This window comes from Harpia harpyja, chromosome 1 (genome assembly GCF_026419915.1).
Source record: "Harpia harpyja isolate bHarHar1 chromosome 1, bHarHar1 primary haplotype, whole genome shotgun sequence".
Taxonomy (NCBI): Eukaryota; Metazoa; Chordata; class Aves; order Accipitriformes; family Accipitridae; genus Harpia; species Harpia harpyja.
In genome coordinates, this window is record NC_068940.1 from 44,079,219 (window position 1) to 44,098,992 (window position 19,774).

The 19,774-nt window shown below is 49.1% G+C and overlaps 1 protein-coding gene across 4 annotated transcripts in view; it reads left to right on the forward strand.

Moving 5' to 3' along the window:
* The window catches only part of TOX2 (TOX high mobility group box family member 2), a 160,407-nt gene that overhangs the window by 117,715 nt on the left and 22,918 nt on the right, over nucleotides 1–19,774 (forward strand). For all 4 annotated transcript variants that reach the window (XM_052789990.1, XM_052789997.1, XM_052790004.1 and 1 more), the window contains exon 4: nucleotides 17,226–17,465. In XM_052789990.1, the coding sequence (XP_052645950.1) occupies nucleotides 17,226–17,465 (240 nt within the window). The remainder of the gene's footprint in view (nucleotides 1–17,225; nucleotides 17,466–19,774) is intronic.

Genomic DNA, 19,774 nt, shown 5'->3' on the forward strand with positions numbered 1-19,774 from the left:
CTAAGTAAGCACTTCCTAAAGTTGTGTGGCTTTCATTCTGCATTTATGTAGGTTTTTGCATGTCTGTAGTTTGTGTCAGAATAGCATCTGCAGTTATATTTGCTAGTTAAGAAATGAGAAGGGTTTGTCGTTGTCAGGAGTCAGAACAGAAGTTACAGCATCTGGCTCTTGTGGCAGGAGTCGGTGCTCGAGTTTCTCTTCTCTGTTCCCTCCTGCAATTAGTTTTGTACATACAGAGTCATTTGGGCTTTTCGTACCTATTTTGAAAGTGTTCAGCATTTGCTATAATTAAGACGAGAAGATAATAGGCTGTGCCTTCTGTTAACAGTTTTTGTGATGCAGCAAGGTCATTGCATACCTTGCAGCTCTCAGAGGTTCCCCTCTGCAGAGCAGGTAAATGCCATGATCATTTTGCTGGCAGGGAACTGGTGTGCAGGAGATTCAGTTTCCTGTCTCAGATTGCTCTGGCAGAGCTGGGTTTTGAAACTCAAATAATTTCCCTACCAATATTCAGCCACAGAACCATCCTTCTTCTCTGGATGCTTGTGTTCCCAGTAATAGGAGACTTAGGAAACAGTTATTACAAACTAACGCAATAATCCCAACAATATCTGGCCACAGAGGGATACCAAGGCGGGGGCAAAAAGGGGGCAACTTGTTGCAGATGTGGAAGAGAAGTGATGTAGTTTGTGTGCAGCTGTGGTATCAACACTGGGGAACCCAACTCTTTCTAATACTGCAAGCATTTCTTATGGTATTTGAAAAGTGGGCTGTTAAACTTTGCAATAAAAAAAAAAAAGCTTTTAAAATTCATTCACAGAGTTTAATCCCACAGGGATGATTTTTCTATGTAGTCTTCCCATTTTCCTGTTGTGTTCTAAAATTACTTCTTTTTTCCTTTTTCTTCTTCTTCTTTTTTAATGCTCCATGCAATAAAACTTGGAGGTCTGTCATTACTTTTGAGTCTATTGCTTTATGTGAATGCAATATCTAAAATGTCTGAGAAGAGCCAAGAGAGACATAAACCAAAGTGAACCGGACTGTGCAGAAAGGCTTCAATAAGCTCCAAGAGCTCACAGGGAGGGGCCAATAAATACTGTGGGAGATGGTGGGGCCAACGTGGCTGCAGGTCCAGCTCGTGGGTGGGAGGGTGGATGGAGAAGTGTGGTGTACAGCGGTAGGTGAGCTGCCTGTGGGAAGGCCCGTAGAAGCTGGAGGTGCTCTTGCGAATGTTAATTTTTATCCCCCAGCTACCCTGAGAAGCAAACACCAGGATTTACACAGTCCCCACATTGCCCATCATCTTCTCCATCAAAAGCAAAGCTTCTTGCCCCTCTGCCAGGCTGGGGATGGGCTCAGTTCCATGTGCTCCATGGCTTATCACCAAGCAATGCAGAGCTATGTGGCTGGGGGTCCCCAGGGTGCTCTCCCTTGTGAGCAGGATGGGGAAGGGCTCGGTGTGATCCTGCCTCGGCAACAACACACGACGGAGGACGCTTCAGCTCTGTCCATGTTGTCCCATTGAGCAGGCAGGATAACAAAAATGAAATTATTGGCCTCCAATCCACCAGCAGCTTTTTGTCCCATCCACCCAGAGTCCACAGCTATCCTGAGCCCCATCAGGGCCTGCAAAGCAGGAGAGTTTGCAAGGGACAGCAGCTCCTGTACAGCCTTGGCTGGGCCAGATGTGAAGCAGGAGCTCTCGTCCCTTCCGCAAATCAAGCAGACCAGAGATTGCATCCTTCCAGCCTCCCCCAGTGCCTCCCACCAGGGTACTGGCTTCTGACAGTAGAAAGGTCTTCTCCATTACTCATTTTTCTCCTTTTTTCCCTTTTGCTCATTTTTTCATTTTTGTTTTTTTGCACTGTCCTTTGCTGTGTAGGGAATGGAAGTGGATGTCAAATCCATTGCACGTTCTGAGAAATTGAATTCTTGCTTTCTGGCCAGCCCTACTGCCTTGCTGGGAGTGTCGGGAGTGCCAGAGTGTTTGTGGGAGCGGAGCCTGTGGAGGAGGACTTCTGTCCATCCCAGCAGTTCAAAGTCTTGTAAAAAGGAGGCTGGGCTCTAACTCAAGATGTTAAACATATAATAACGCCAAGGATCTGGTAAACCCACCAGGAAAAGCAAAGTTCCCCAAGGAGTCACTGTAGAGCTGGCAATGTGAAGTGAAAAACTTTCTGTCTCTAGTATTTTTCTGCTTTCCCTTTTTTTTATCTGTAAGGTTATTTGCATGAAACCAGATCTCTGCTTCTCAGGAATCTATTTGCGTGTCTCAAATCCTGTCTTTGACCTGTGGGATGGCTTTGCTGGGCAGGTGATGGTCGTCTGGAATGCACAGCTTAGGAGCTGACCCACATTCAGAAGGGACCTCAGAAGTGTGGCCAGGGACCACCTGTAACACGTGGTCTCTCATCCCAGCACTCAGAACCATGCAGCAAGTCCCACTATAGAGATACTTATTTTTGCAGAAGGTTTTAACACTGGTTTCTGAATCCATCTCCCCACCAGTACCTTTGGGATTAAAAAGTGAAAGCCAAAAATTAAAGAAAATCTAATGTATAAACCGGTCTGATGCTGAAGAGATTTTTCCTCTTGCTTCTCATGGGGATAGCTTTGCCTCACCATTAGACCCATGTAATGCAACAGAAATACTCCCTGAGACAGTTTGTCTGCTCTTCCATCCATCTTGAGCATGCAGACAGAAATCCGGAGTAGGAGGTCATTCTGGGTGGGCTTCAGGGTCGGTGCAGACCCTTCCCAGCTCCCAGGACTGTCTTGGCCCCCTTGGTCCCTACACCTGCACACCTGCAGGTATTTTTCATCTACCCCCTTTGCTTCTTTTCCCCTACATAGCTGGTTCTCACTGGCTTTCCTCCTCTTGCCAACACACCTGAAGGGGATGTGACAATTTTATTAAGTTTTATGCCCCCCCCATGGGTTGGCAGGGGGCTCAGGGTCTGGTGCTATTTAATTACCTCCCACTGTCCATTACAGGGGAATTCTGGCCCCAGCTTTTGGGATGTGATGGTGTTATGCCTGGATGAGCGGCAATTGCCTTCATCTACAAATGGTTTTTACAAAATCACTAAATAATGTATTCAGAAAACATGCTGGAAATTAATGGAATAGATTATTTGCAAACATGTTCACTGAATTATCAGGCTTGTTCTTTATCCGTAAAATAATGTACTTAAAAAAAATGAAGTTTATTGAATACGTTATTTACAGACTGTTCTCCAGCTGAGAACTGCAGGAACACCAACAGCACACACGTGGTCCGGTTGCTTCCCAGTGGCCAGGGGCAGTCGCTCCTCCTCCAGACACATGCATGGTCCAGGACTTTGCTTGCATTTTGCTGGATGATTTTGCTCATCTCTGACCTTGGCAGAGTGAGTTTGGAGAGGGACGCGTGCTGGCCCTCCCTGCTCCTCATGGGAATTGTCACAACGATTGCTTTGCTTCGTGCATCACCTTCTTCTAACACTCAGTGCTGCTCCTGGTGAAGAGTCAAAATACCTGTCAAAAGGTCAGTGGAGGGGAATTAAGCCATTTTGTGTAGCATTGTCACATCATGGTGCCCAGCTCTGGCAAGCAGTGAGGGATCATTTGGGGATGGATGGTTTAGATCTGCTGCCTGGCAAGTCCCCATGGCAGCACATTGCCCTGCTGTGAAGGGAGCGGGATGGGTGGGAACCCACCTCGGAGGAACCATGTCCCACGGGAGTGGAGAATTCTGAGCTCCTCATGCCCAAGAGCAGTCCTGCCACCAGTCTTGGTTGCTTCTGCAGTTCTCCTGCAGTATCCATCCTGTCGAGTTATTCCCAAGGACTTCCTATGCAAGCAGCAGGGTTTATCCCTCCCTTAAGTCAAAGGGACCCTGTGTGACACTGGTGTACAGGGATGATGAAACCTGTCCACTGGTAATGATGTAGCTCAGGAGTGTGAAGGAAGCCCAGGTCAGCCCTGGGGTCTCCATACTGCAGGTGAGGCAGGGCTGTGGGGCTGCAGGAGGTCAGCTGTAGGAAGGGTGCCATGTGCAGTCCGTGTCTCCCTCACAACTGTGTTGTTTCTCTATCATCACACGGCTGGTGGGATTTGGGACTCAGGATGGGCCAAGACCTTACAATACTTTGGTCTTTGCCTTAAGAAGCAACATCCCAGCTAGGATTGCAGGTCTGCAGCGGTGCTGAGATGGAGGACAGGTCTGGAGGTCCAGCTAGCTTGGGTTTGTCTTCTGACATCTCGAGGTGCTTTAAAACCATAACATGTTGCAATCTGTATAATAACTCCACTAGCCCAAGAGAGAGGGAAGCACACATTGAAGCAGGACTCCTATCTGGTTGGCACTCCCTGGGGGTGGGAGTTACTGGATTTGGGATCCTCATGGACATCTCTGCTGTAGAAGTCCACAATAATGCTCTCATTGGCAGATGACCATGGTGCGGTGTTGTGTCATAGGAAAATAACAAGATTCGGTTCATGCCGTACTGAGTTGGTCTGTTCCTTTTGGCCGTGCCCTTCCAGCACCGGGAGTGATGAAAGTATTAATGAGAAATATTTTCCATTTGCCAAGCACAGTCACTATCCTGTTTTAGACCACCATTCTCACCCAGAAGTTACAGTGCTTTATCTTCGTGATGAAGTGTTAATTGTGTTTGGAGGATTCTTTCCCCCGTAATAGCAGGATATCATAACAGAAGATCACAGCCTGTCAAAGTGCTGAATTCAGCTTGTCAGGCAGGTGCTTTCCAAAACCATCTCTCGGTCCTGCCTTCCCCTGCCCACCAGGCACCCAGAGGCTGCAAGCTGCAGGGAACTGCTCTTTGGGGGGCAAAAACAGACAGAGGTGGTCAAGGCTGGGAAAGACATGGAGCAATTTATGTAGTAATAGAAGCAGATCAAAAAAAAACCATGAGTGAGGAGACTCACTGAACTGGGAGAAGCCCTGGTAACCTTGTCTGGGGTCAGCTGTATGGCTTTACAGTGAAGCTTCATGTTCAAAAACATTCCATTTGAAACTGCCAATATTAATTAGAAAGGTCGGGATTTCAAATTACGTAGCATTTAAAGCAGACCATAAAAATTCCTTTTCTCATATATGTCTGCACAATTCCTCTTTAAGTCATGAGGCTGAGCTAGCTTGTGTGCATATGGCTTGAAATAACTGACTGAGGAGCTCTCAGTACTGCTAATGCTGGTATTTAGTAATTCTTGGAATATTGGGGAAGCTCTGGAGGACTAGAAAAGAGCTAATGTGCAAATATTTAAAAAGGGAAACAGAACAGCCCAGGTAATTACAGACATGTCAGTCTGTCATCAATCCTCAGCAAAATAATGGAGTGGCAGATCGAGGCCTCAATTAATAAAGAATTAAGGGAAGGTAATACAATTAATGCCAATCAACACAGACTGATGGAAAACAAATCTTGTCAAACTAACTTGATATCTTTTCTGATGAGATTACAGGTTTGGGTGATAAAGGTAACAGTGTTAACATAATATACTTAGACATCTGCAAGACATTTGACTTGGAAGCACAAAGTATATTGAGAAAGTTGAACAATACAAACCCAATGTTACACAAGTTTGGTGGATGGGCTTGTCACTCTGCCTTCCCCGGGTTTGTCATATTTTTGCCAAAGAAAGCATTAAATAATTGCCAGGGAAGTTTGTAGATGATGCAATGAGTAGGCAGGTGGCAGGAGATAGAGAGGCCGAGCTTTTAGCGTGGCCTGGTAAACTGATCACCAATAATGAATATGCATTTGGAGAACCAATAATTTCCTACCTGCAGGAGCAAAACAAATCTTTCAAGATGAGGCCTCTTCTCCTTAGGGATGTTTGCTCTGGAAAAGGAATGTGAGATGTGAGGAACAGCTATGCTTCGGGGTGGGTGCTGGCTGATGGAGAAGTCCAAAAAATATCCATAGCAATGAGCAAGGTGGGAAACTTGGTGAGAGTGCAGAGGACCGCTCTGCATCTTTGGCCAAAGACGGAGGGGCTTGATTATGATCTGCAAGTGCTTTGGTGAAGGGCAGTTTGGTGAGAGCCCTCCAGTTTGGCAAGCGGTGGGATGCGGAGCTCCGGGGACTGGCAGCACAGGCTGCCCATGCCAGGCTGCACGTAGGGCTTGCTCCAGGGATCACCCGCTGGGTGATTTAGCAAGGGAATCCATCCTCATGGGCAGCTTTTGAACCACATCTGGCGGGGGGGGGTGGGCAGTGGGCAGCATCTGCCCTCCTCCGCTGCCTCCTTGCAGCCACCCGTTCTCTGTCCCACTCTGTCCCCTCCACCTGCAGTTCCCATGTCTTGCCCAGCGGGCTCACAGTGATGCTTTAGATCCCTCGTGTCATAGCTACTGGGACAAAAGTAAGAAGGCTCATGAAACCGAGGGCCTGGGAAAGCTGGGCCTTCAAATCTGTCCTAGGGCATGTCTTTGTCTCGGAAATACTCCTTTTAAATCGTGAATGTGGATTCTTTCTCTTTGCTGCCTGGCTCTCAATTCAGAGATGCTCCTTCGGCTCATGTTTGCAAACTTGAGTCTGTAAAACCTTTTTTTCACTGTTTCATGAAGAAAAACTGCAATTTCAATATAGTTCCAAAAAATTTCCATGTGTCCAAACCCCCAAAGCCAGCACCACCCATTCCCATGGGCTCCTGTGCTGCTGCTGCCAGAGCAGCAAAGCCGCCCCATGGCAGCCTGATGGGGGTTACAGATCCCCAGGAGCTGGCAGGGGTGTGCTTGGTCCCTCTGGGGACCAGGAGCATCCAGGAGGGAGGCTTGTCCCAGGGAGTGACAGCCATGGCTGGGAACCTCACTGCATATAGAAAGCCTCTGCCATATGATAAATGTCCCCCGCCCCTACAGAAATAAATTGCTTCCTTTTTAAATCCTTCCCTACTGTTCCCCTCGTATTTGTAATAGGATGATCAGTGGAACCAAAGATGTGGCTGTTACTTTAAAGGATAAATTAGTTTGACTCTTAACTCAATAATTAAAACTGTTATGGCTATGAGCCTGCAGGGATAATGTACTATTATTATAGTCATTTGTTTCAATTAAATGCTTACTGATTTTACAATAGCAGCTGGGCACCTGTGTGAGATAGCTATTACTCTGAACAAGACATCTCAAATTCCAGCAGAAATTTGTCACTGCACTAAAGCATTTTACATAGACCATGAAAGTTTATTAGGAGCAGTTACAAATCGGGAAGAGGAGGGGTGGTAATTGGGGATATATTTTCTTATCAGCTTCTCTCTCTCCTGCTCTCTCTCTTTTTTAAGTAAATCATCTTTAAGCATTTCAGCTATGGTGATGCGTTTACATTTAAACTTCAATACAGAAAAAGCCTGCTGGGAAAACTTTGCTTCAAAGCTGTTCAGCAGATAATTTCTCTCCCTGGTTGACTGTGATTGTAATGGCTTGTTCTGAAGAACAAACCTAAGGAGAGGTAAGCTGTGCTGCCGGTGAGCCTTGTGGCCATCCCTGGAATAGCTGCTCCCCTCGCCTGAGAAGGAAGACCCTGGCCGGGCAAGACTCCAGCAGCTCTGCTCAGCCCACCTGAGTCAACTCGCCCCGGGAAGGGTGGCAGTCATAGGATCATAGAATGGTTTGGGTTGGAAGGGACCTTTAAAGGTCATCTAGTCTAACACCCCTGCAATGGGCAGGGATAGCTTCAACTAGATCAGGTTGCTCAGAGCCCCAACCAACGTAACCTTGAATGTTTCCAGGGATGGGGCATCTACCACCTCTCTGGGCAACCTGTGCCAGGGTTTCACCACCATCATTGTGAAAAGTTTCTTCCTCATATCTGGTCTGAATCTACCCTCTTTTAGTTTAAAACCATTACACCGTGTCCTGTCACAACAGGCCCTGCTAAAACGTTTGTCCCCATCTTTCTTATAAGCCCCCTTTAAGTACTGAAAGGCCGCGATAAGGTCTCCCCAGAGCCTTCTCTTCTCGAGGCTGAACAACCCCAGCTCTCTTGGCCTTTCCTCACAGCAGAGGTGTTCCATCCCTCTGATCGTTTTTGTGGCCCTCCTCTGGACCCACTCCCGCAGGTCCATGTCTGTCTTGTACTGAGGACCCCAGAGCTGGACGCAGTACTGCAGGTGGGCTCTCACCAGAGCAGAGTAGAGGGGCAGAATCACCTCCCTCGACCTGCTGGTCATGCTGCTTTTGATGCAGCCCAGGATACGGTTGGCTTTCTGGGCTGCGAGCGCACATTGTCCGGTCATGTCCAGCTTTTCATCTACCAGTACCCCCAGGTCCTTCTCGGCAGGCAAGCCTGGCAGGAAGCCTAGTGGTCCCCATGTGCTGGTCTCCCCGGCACGTGGGGCGATGCCCCTGGGCTGGGACTGTGCCATCTGCCCGCTCCTGCTGGTCTTGGCCTTTGTCTTTTGCACATCCCGCTTTACGTGGCTCTGCTTTAGCTTGGGGGGCTGTGATACAGCGGGGGTCAGCCAACGCCATACGGCAGGCTCCAGCCGAATTTCTTCCTTTCCTGCTGGGTAACATCTGCAAGTGCTTCGGCACAGATCCCACCCGGGATCGTAGCCCAGCTGGCGGCCAGCAAGGCTGGAGCAGCTTGGAGCTTCGCTGCTCCACGTATGCAGCAAGGGTAAAACACACCATGGGAGAATAACACAGAACCTCTGAATTTGTACTTCTGCCACCAAAACATGGTGATATCTTTAAGGTGTGGCCAAGACCAAGGAAAGGAGGAGGAGGAGAAAAATCCCATGCAAAGCGAAGGCAGAAGGTGGTTACGGGTGTTGAACCTGCCTCAAGGCTTCAGCTGGGAATTAGGATTTTGCAGGAGAGGACATTCAACGACAGCAACCGTCCCTGCCTAAGCCTGGGACCTGAGCCCCAGGTCTGCTGGCTAGTGCAGTAGCCCTTATTGCTGGAAAGAGCTGCCTTTTACATATGAATTTCAGGGGGTAGTTAAATTGAAGCTCGTCTTGACACATTTCAAAACATTGTCTTTGCTAGCAAAGCACCCAGGTCCCCAACCAGGCTCTTCCTCGCAGCATTTTGTTACTTGCGCTGTTTTACCCTTCTCCCCAGAAACAAGGAGCATGGAGCATGTGCTGTTTGTCAGCCTATTTTTCTCTCCTTCTTAGGATTAGCTGGAGCGTTTATAGGCCTGATACGCATATTCATTAAAAAAATTGAAATATTGTGGAAAAAAAGAAGCTGTCTTTGAGTTAGCACAGCCTTTGGGAATCTGCTAAGTAAGATGCACTTAATTACTTTAGCTATGACTACATCACATTTCACTCATGTTTCCTCTGAGATGCAAAACATCTTTTCACCAGAGGCTGCAAACACGTCCCAGGTCTTTTGCAGCACCTTGTAGTGAGCTCATTGCACTGAATGCCCAGGATGGCGACTAAGTCATATCTATCCTGCTGCACAATGGCTTCCAGCTCCTGCTGTTGATTGCCCATGCTGCGTGCGTTGGCATAGATGCATTTGAGCTGGGTCATCAAATCCACCCCTAACATCGGCACGCTGCCCCCAGTCTCATCTCTGGTGCACCTAGTTTTTTCCCTTACCCCCTTCGAACCTAGTTTAAAGCCCTTTCTATGAGCCCTGCCATCTCATGAGCAAGGATTCTCTTACCCCTTTGAGACAGCTGGACACCATCTGTCGCTAGCAAGCCCGGTGCTGTGTAAGCCTCCCCATGATCAAAAAACCCAAAATTCCACCTATGGCACCAGCCTCTGAGCCACGTATTGACCAGGTGTGTTTTCCTGTTCCTTTCAGTGTATTTCCCTGCCACTGAAGGGAGTGAGGAAAACACTACCTGTGCTCCCGATCTTTCTACTAATCGTCCCAGTGCCCTGAAATCCCTTTTGATTGCCTTTGGATTCCTCTCTGCAATCTCATCACTGCCAACCTGCACAACCAGCAATGGGTCATAATCAGAGGTCCGAACCAGACCAGGGAGTTTCCTGGTAATGTCTTTTACCTGGGCCCCAGGGAGGCAGCAGACTTCCCTGTGGGGTGGGTCAGGTCTGCATATTGGGCCCTCTGTCCCCCTTAAGAGAGAGTCACCTACGACAATTACCCTCCTTTTTCTTTTTTCAGAGGATGTGAGAATGCGTGGGGATGCCCGACTGGGCTTAGGCACCTTCCTAGATAGGACTTCATCTACACCCTGATCTTCACTGGCCTGGTCCTCCAGTTCCAGAGCCCCATACCTGTTGAGTAGGGGCAACTGGGAAGGTGAGGGAGACCGGGAGCGGATTCGCCTGCCTCCCCGAGCAGGGACCTGTATCCATTGCCCTCCATCTCTTAGGTCCCCTCCTGCCTGGTGGCAGGAGGGCAGGAGGAATTAGTTAGGGACCTGCTACGCCATCTGGATACTCACAAATCTATGGGACCTGATGGGATCCATCCAAGAGTACTGAGGGAACTGGCAGAGGTCCTTGCCAAGCCACTCTCTATCATCTATCAGTGATCCTGGTCAACAGGGGAGGTCCCAGAGGGCTGGAGGCTTGCCAATGTGACTCCCATTTATAAGAAGGGTCGGAGGGAGGATCCGGGGAACTACAGGCCTGTCAGCCTGACCTCGGTACCGGGAAAGATTATGGAACGGTTTGTTTTGAAAGCACTCACATGGCAACTCCAGGATAAGAGGGGGATCAGGCCCAGTCAGCATGGGTTTACGAAAGGCAGGTCCTGCTTGACCAACCTGATCTCCTTCTATGACCAGGTGACCCGCCTAGTGGATGAGGGAAAGGCTGTGGATGTTATTTTCCTAGACTTCAGCAAGGCCTTTGACACTGTCTCTCATGGCATACTCCTTGAGAAGCTGGCATCTCATGGCCTGGATAAGTGCACTATTCACTGGGTGAAAAACTGGCTGGATGGACGAGCCCAGAGGGTTGTGGTGAATGGGGTGAAATCCAGTTGGTGACGGGTCACAAGTGGTGTTCCCCAGGGCTCAGTGTTGGGCCCTGTTCTGTTTAATATCTTTATTGATGATTTGGATGAGGGCATTGAGTACACCCTCAGCAAGTTTGCAGACGACACCAAGTTGGGAGGCAGGGTCGATCTGCTTGAGGGTAGGGAGGCTCTACAAAGAGATCTGGACAGGCTGGATCGATGGGCTGAGGCCAATTGTATAAAGTTTAACAAGGCCAAGTGCCGGGTCCTGCACTTGGGTCACGGCAACCCCATGCAGTGCTACAGGCTTGGGGAAGAGTGGCTGGAAAGCTGCCCGGCAGAGAAGGACCTGGGGGTGCTGGTTGACAGCCGGCTGAATAGGAGCCAGCAGTGTGCCCAGGTGGCCAAGAAGGCCAATGGCATCCTAGCCTGTATCAGGAACAGTGTGGCCAGCAGGAGCAGGGAGGTGGTTGTTCCCCTGTACTCGGCACTGGTGAGGCCGCACCTCGAGTGCTGTGTTCAGTTTTGGGCCCCTCACTACAGGAAAGACATTGAGGTGCTGGAGCGTGTCCAGAGGAGAGCAACCAAGTTGGTGAGGGGCCTGGAGCACAAGTCTTATGAGGAGCAGCTGAGGGATCTGGGGCTGTTTAGCCTGGAGAAAAGGAGGCTGAGGGGAGACCTTATCGCTCTCTACAACTACCTGAAAGTGGGTTGTAGTGAGGTGGGTGCTGGTCTGTAGTGAGGTGGGTGCTGGTCTCTTCTGTCAGGTGGCTGGAGATAGGACAAGAGGCAATGGCCTCAAGTTGAGGCAAGGGAGATTTAGGTTAGATATTAGGAAAAATTTTTTTACTGAGAGGGTTGTCAAACATTGGATTGGGCTGCCCAGGGAAGTGGTTGATTCACCATCCCTGGAGGTATTCAAAAAGCGAGTGGACAGGGTACTCCAGGGCACAGTTTAGGGGGCATGGTTAATGGTTGGACTCGATGATCTTGAAGGTCTTTTCCAACCAAAATGATTCTATGATTCTATGATTCTATAAGATCTGACCTGGCTCTCGGAGCCGCTCCTCCTGGTGACGGAGCTAATCACATTTGCAGGGCGGTTATTCAATTGTGCGTGTGCTTCCGTCGGGCTCTGCAGGGATGCTGAATGCTTTGTGGAGGGGGAGGGGCGTGGGTGCAGCCCCAGTGAGCCCGTGGCTGGGGTTGTATCCCACAGGACCAGTGTGCCATGGGAGAAGAGGTTGTTTGCTTTCACAGGGGGAACATTGCATTCGTTACCTTCTTTCACTTTGGTTTGCCATCATCGCAATTTCATTCATCATTTACTCGCCTAATTAGGCCATTTGCTGCAGGGGAGCATCTCTGAATCCTGCTCCAGGCTCTCTCTTTCCTTGGGTCTTTCTTGGGGGGGATATCATCTATCTGGGTGCACAACTAAGGCCCCTGAAATAGCTCAGTGTCTGCAGGGTCTCGCAGCAGAAAGCAGGACTAACCCTTTCCCCAGCTTGAGTGAAGGCCATCATCGCCCTAAAGCCCACGGAAGAAGTGCCGGGGCCACACACAAGCCGCTCACCTTCATTTTCACCCCAAACGTTTTACATCTGGAGAACACAAATGGCTTTTCCACCGCTCGCCCTCTCCAGTCCTGAGGACATCGGGAGCCGTGGGCAGGGGCTATGGGGAGGTGGCAGCCTGGCATATTGCTTCCAAAACTGCATTTTCTTAAAAAAAAGGGAAGTGGAGAGAAATTTAGTGAGTGACAAATAGTGGAGCCAGTTCCTGCCCCTCCAGACAGCAGTCAGCAGGGTTATGTGCCAGGAGCATAGTTGTACATGTCCTTCTGCAAAACCTCCTGGCCAGGGGGGAAAAGAGTTGGGGACATGGGAGAGTGAGAGAGGGGGTCAGAACCAGCAATATTCAGCAAAGGTATTAAGTAAGACCACCAGTTTTTAATAATGTAAAGAAATAGGCAGCTGCTTGGGAGGAGGCCTCTGGGCTAAAATATCCTTGGGGGTGGGGATGTCCCAGGAAAAATGCAGTGTCTCTGTTTTTTAAGAGGGCTGTGATTGGGTTGCTGTCAGCAGGAGGCTTCTGCATGGATTCTCTGAGCCAGGGCTCAGGTTTCTGTTTCTTCCTACAAATTTTCATAACCATTTGCAGCACATGTCCCATATCCATAATTGCACTCCTGGACTTGTTCTGCTCTGATGCATAAATAACATGCACTGTAAAGAAAAAGTGTATGATTACATATTTAATGGATAAACAGAGCCGTTGTGGACTATTGGCCACATAATAAAAGTTTCAAAAAAATTGTCTTAATACAGTATTTACCCCAGAGACTGCCATGGCTGCAAATGTGAACAGGCTATTTTAAATTTTAAAATTTTTTAAGCCATGTTTCATAGCCTTCCCCATTTCTAAAAGACCCATCTTCTAAACTTTTTCGTCATTTAAATTTAAAATAAGGACAATAAATTACTCTTTTCCTTAGCAGCTGGCAGATGTTCTCCAACATGAAAGGTAGGGATTAAACTAAAAAATCCAAGACAAATGTACCGTTTTCACCGGAATTTGGGAAGGAGCTTGCCGCTCATGCGGCAGGTAGGTGCTGACCTGTCTCCCCACCTTGCAGGCTCCCCATTGCTGCCTGTCTCACCCCTGGCCATTCCCATGATGTTTGAAAATTCAATTGCAAATGCAAAAATTGCCTCTCTGATGCCTCCTGTGCTGCCCAAGCCTGTTGTCCATCCCCATCTTGCTTGACTGCAGCGTGCATGTCCTCGATGTCTTTTTGGCCAGGATTTCCCACACAGCAGCACATGGCAAGGAGAGGCCAAACCTCTGCAATAAGGCAGGTTTTAAGGGCACATAAAATTTACCATAGTTCAAGCAGCAGCGAGTTTCCTCAGCTCTGTGACAGAGCAAAACCAACCCTGCTGCCTCTGTGTGGCAGGTTGACCCTGGCTGAATGCCAGGTGCTCACTAAAGCCATTCTATCACTCCCCCCTCCTCAGCTGGACAGGGGAGAGAAAATATAACGAAGGGCTTGTGGGTCGAGATAAGGACAGGAGAGATCACTCACCAATTACCATCATGGGCAAAACAGACTCAACTGGGGGAAAATTAACTCTATTTATTACCAATCAAGCAGAGTAGGGTAATGAGAAATAAAACCAAATCTCAGAACACCTTCCCTCCACCCTCCACCTTCTTCCCAGGCACAACTTCACTCCCAGATTCTCTACCTAACCTCCCCAGTGGCGCAGGGGGACAGGGAATGGGGTTTACGGTCAGTTCATCACATGTTATTTCTGCCGCTTCATCCTCCTCAGGGGCAGGACTCATCACACTCTTCCCCTGCTCCAGCATGGGGTCCCTCCCACAGGAGACAGTCCTCCACAAACTTCTCAAACGTGAGTCCTTCCCACGGGCTACAGTTCTTCACGAACTGCTCCAGCATGGGTCCCTTCCCCGGGCTGCAGTCCTTCAGGCACAGACTGCTCCAGCGTGGGTCCCCCATGGGGTCACAAGTCCTGCCAGAACACCTGCTCTGTGGGCTCCTCTCTCCACAGATCTACAGGTCCTGCCAGGATCCTGCTCCAGGGTGGGCTTCCCACGGGGTCACAGCCTCCTTCAGGCACCCACCTGCTCCGGCGTGGGGTCCTCCACGGGCTGGAGGTGGATATCTGCTCCACTGTGGACCTCCCTGGGCTGCAGGGGGACAGCCTGCCTCACCATGGTCTTCCCCACGGGCTGCAGGGGAATCTCTGCTCCGGCGCCTGGAGCATCTCCTCCCCCTTCTTCTTCACTGACCTTGGTGTCCGCAGGGTTGTTTCTCTTACATGTTCTCACTCCTCTCTCCGGCTGCCATTTCTGTCTGTCCCAGCAACTTTTTTTTCCTTCTTAAATGTGTCATCACAGAGGCACTACCACCATCGCTGATTTGGCTCGGCCTTGGCTGGCGGCGGGTCCGTCTTAGAGCCGGCTGGTACTGGCTCCGTTGGACACAGGGGAAGCTTCCAGCAACTTCTCACAGAAGCCACCCCTGTAACCCCCTGCCCCCCGCTACCAAAACCTTGCCACACAAAGCCAATACACTCTGTAAGCTGGTTTTTCCTTGCAACCACCAAAGCCAAGGACAGCAGTTCAGCATGGCCCCTAAGTCAGCCTTGGTCAGTCTCCTCGTGCTGTTGAAATGCAAGACTTTATTTTCTTCCTGCGAGTTAAATCTCTGCACTTCGTAATTAATACAGAAAAAGGGCAGATCTAGGAAAATCTGTTCCCCTGACACACACTCCTTTACTGATGCAGAATCCGAAAGAGAGCAGAACATGCTGTCGGGTGTTGTGTAAAGCTCTTGATTCCTGACCTGCAGCAGTAAATCTGGGTTTGCGTTTGGATTTATTTCCTCTGAAGCCTACCGAGCCCTTGCAGGTCTTCCCTGGGTTTCTTTCTGTATGTGCTGCTAATGGAGTTGGCAAGCCTCCCCTGGTAATGAGAGATTGCACCTCAGCAGGCTTATCGGAAATGAAGATTGTTAATAAATAAAGCCTGGGTCTTTAAACTCATGTTAACATTAATCAGATTAATATAAAAGGGAAGAAGTCTGGAAAACGTTTCAGGCAGGGTTTGCTCTCCCTCCCACTGCCTTCCTCCGTGGCTGGATGAGGCTGTGGGGCGGGAGGCAGGTTGGCTCTGCCCACGGGGGCTGCAGTGGGGCTGAGCCCTGCTGCTGGGGGGTGGCTGGGCAGGGATGGATCCTGGGGTGAAAAGGGGGTTTTCAGGGAAAATGGTACAAACTGGAAATGGGGTCTTGGCTCAGCAGACAGCAGGGCAGCCCCAAAACCTTCCATGCACCTACAACGTGGCTGTGTTTGTCCTTATGTCATCTTCCCTCCTTGGCCAGGACAGGGGCTTGTTGCTCCTCCCACCTGACCCGGCCACTTGAACTTTGGTTTATGCTGTAACACGGGGAGATATACACTCCAAAAGATATTTTCGTTTTGTCTGATGTAGCATTCAACATTTCTTATTAGCCATATATATATGTTTCATTTTTCTTTCGAATCTTTCAAGAGTGTTGGGCTCAGGAGGCAGCACTTGTGCCAGTGGCCTGTGCCGTGTCCATGCGTCCCTGCAGCCGTGTGTGATTAGTCGCCTTTCAGTCCCATCGGATGTCCCCTCGCTATCGCGTTATGAGAACAGATAAATAGATATTAGGAAACTCTTCATTTTTGGGGACAACTCTATCACATAGCCTCCTCCCTCGCCTCTTACCTACACACAAGCACACATATACATCGCTTCTGGTTCCTTCCCTCACTGGGAAATCTTAAGAGGCAGCACATAATTTTCTTTGCCCTTGTCTGGAATTTTTTTTTTGGCTACACTCATTTCGAGTGGGATTGGAACTGGTTGCAATATTTAAAATTGGAAGAGACGTCTCCAGGAGGAGTTGTAATGAGGTGGTGGGCACCAGCAGAGCTTGCCCCCACGCACTGGGGTCCATTTCGGGGCATGTTGTGGTGCTCAGGGCTTCTAGGGCTCGGGGACATACAAACCTCTGGCTTGATGGTAGTGTCACAGCTTTGGACAGACCAACGTGGTAGGAGCGGGGACCTGGGGCTTTCACTGACTGCTTTTGTGCTGACTACTTCTAGGTATAAGCACAGTAGTGCTAGCGACCCAACAGCCGTACAGAGGATGCGGGAGGGTTGGTTGCGGTACCTTCATAAACTCAAACAGATATTTTTTCACCTATGCAGTTATTAAATGTCAACACCACGTAGTGCTCAGAAAGAGCGTGTCTGGGATCCACTGATGCCCCAGGGCTGGACTTTCATCCACAGGCCCCAAATACCCTGGCACATGTGCTGATGCTCAGCGATGGCCTCACGTGTGCAGCAGCAAGGCTTGGCCCCAGAAATGCCCGGGACATTGCAACACCCTCCCTTCTCCCAGTGATTTGGCTAAAAATTGCTCATTTATGAACTTTTCTTTCCGACCCCTGATAGGTGCCAGAAACCACTGGTCCCTGAGGCAGGCAGGGGCACCTGCTGGACACACAGACCTATGTACAAAGACAATTTAGCACCTCTCTGTAGTCCTCGTGGGCAGGACGATGGCAGGAGCTGAGCCCCAGGTACACGGTACTCAGTTCTTGCTCTTGGCTTGTTTGGAAAGGGGCACAAGGAAGACTTTACCAGCTGTGTAGAATAGTTTTGACTCAGTCAATAGGAGTTCATCTTAAAGTGATTTGACAGTATAATAAATAAATAAATACATTTTTTAATTACAAAGTGATATTCTCCTAACTCAGATCCAGGAGATGGTCCACTCAGACGCCACGTCCTATGAGTCCAACCGTCAAGTGCCCCTGATCAATCGCCCTGGGATGTTAGCCAGCCCCATGAGTGCTCTCAGCCAGTCACAGCTGATTTCTCAGATGGGGATGCGGAGCAGTGTTACCCACGGTTCCCCATCGCCCCCAGGAAGTAAGTCTGCTACACCATCTCCCTCCAGTTCTACTCAGGAAGAGGAGACAGAGTCACATTATAAGGTACGTGCAGTCACGCCTGTTTTAACAGACAGCGAGAAAATGGCAGATTATGTTTTTCAGTGAGGGATAAATTGCACTAAATAAGAGCACAGACTTTCGGTCTTGTTTTTTTTAAATATGTATATATAGTGGGAGACTTTCCCAAGGATGAGGAAATTGTTTCCAACCTAGGGTGAGGTACAGCACGGCAGGCTAGCACACATGCTTGGATTGTGCATGCAGCAAGTTTGGCAATGAGAGTTGGGCTATTCTCTCCACGGTTTACCAGGTCCATCGATCTGCAGAGTTTCCTCTGATGAGGGTTTTGATGAGCAAAGCAGGTTCAAGGCTAAGGTTCTGCAAATGCTTGGGTGCAAAATTAGATTTCTGGTGGCAGGTAAGGAGATTGAAACAGGGAAGGAAAATAATGCAGGGTGGGATTTAACTGAGCTCACCGGACAGGGCTTGCTAAGGAAAAAAACCCAGAAATTAAGAGAGGAAAAGTCTTCTGCCTTTTAGTTCACCTAGGCAGTGTTTCAGGTAGTCAGCAACGTCTTAGTGGCACAGAGTCTGCCTCTACAGCCAACAAAACTGCTGCTGAGCATGACATCAAGAAACCCAAGGATTTCCTATGGTTTTGGGGACACCTTCTTTGTTGCCCATCTTTCTCAAAATGCACCAGCAAAGCAAACAACACATGCTGTGTTCCATGAGTCTTCTGTCTGTTATTTACTGAGGGCAAATTGCAGTGATTGCAGGGTTGCTGCCTCAACACCCAGTGGGTCTCCATGCCTGCAGGTCAATCACTGGGCTCCCTGGGGGACTTAGATTAAAGCCTTTCATGGAAAACCTTCTCCTGGAAGGTGCTGATCCAAGGATGACACCAGAAGCGCTGGTATTGTACCCTTGTCCCGCAAAAACAGATGGTTGTGACAGGATTTGAATGTATAACCAAAGCAGCAAACAGTGCAGAGACTGGAAACCTAGGAAAATGCTAGGACTGAGAAAAAACTTTCCCTTTCCATGGAAATCCAGGCAAATGTATTCCCATCAATCCTGTAGTTTTTCATCCGTTGGCAGCTTTCACTTCAGATCAGGACATTTCAAAGCAGAGTGCACACATAGATGCGAAAACAGCTTCAGTGGAATAAAACTGTAAAAAGAAGGGATACACATGATTGAAAATAGATGGAGTTTCTCCAACTCTGCGATTCCACATTTGGGAAACACTGTGGGATGGGTTGTGCCGCTGGACCCCACGGTCTGCCATCTCCCAGAGCCCATGTCACACAGCTCCAGGCAATTACCTGGGAGCTGAATCTTTCATGTCAGCGGAAAATGAGTTTCAGCTTAGTTACACACCAGGTTCTCTCTCACTGCCTCTTTCAGCATCACCCAGCTTTCCTCCTGGGCAGGCAGGGCTGCAGGAGTCACCGGGGGGGACACAGCTTTGGGGTTGGATCTTCTGTTCTCATTGAGCCAGTGATGCCCGGGGGGGTACAAAGAATTTGGAGATGTCCAAATTTTGACAACTTGCAGAGATTTTAGTTTTTCCTAATCCTAAAGGCATGCCTCCTCATTTTTCTGCCCTGTAAACTACCCATCAAGAGAGGTGGAACAGGAGCGATGTATTTGATGGAGGAAGAAGACCGTAAGTGTAAAGAAAGCAGCAGAACCGCATTGTGGCCTGCAGGTTTCTGTTTGCTTTCTCTATCTACACAGCTGCTGTATTCACCCATGGGTCATTTTTCGTATGGCCATTAAGGGCCTTTCTGCCACAAGTCATCAAAGCAACGTCTAACATGCAGAAATTAATCTTGTGACCAAGAAGGCCACATGTTAAAGAAATGGATCTGATGCCAGCAGGTAGTTCAGATCCAGCAGGTCCTCCGAGCCAGGGAGCTTATGATTTTAGGAGGTCTCCCAGCCTCACTGATGCATTTACCTGCTTCATTGCTTCAGGGGCGTGTACACATGCACGGGAGGGAGAGGTAGTTACAGCCCAGATTCCAGTTGGATTAGCAATCTCTCTCTATAGTTATTAAAATCATGGTGTCCATGAGGTTCCTGCTCTTCACAGGTTCATCATCTAAGAAGGCACCAAGCCACCAGTTTATGGGATCACATCTGTCACCAGTGAATTGCCCCAGTCCACATCTGGCGTTAAACATGCCTTCTGCTGCCTCTCCAGAGCAGGTCCATGCAGGGGCTGGTGGCCATACACTTCATCCCGCTGCACGAGCCTTCACTGTCGCTTTGACCATGGCTCACCCCTTGGGGGATGCAGTTGCTCTGGAGCAGCGAGGCACTGGCTCTCAGGGGCTTGCCTT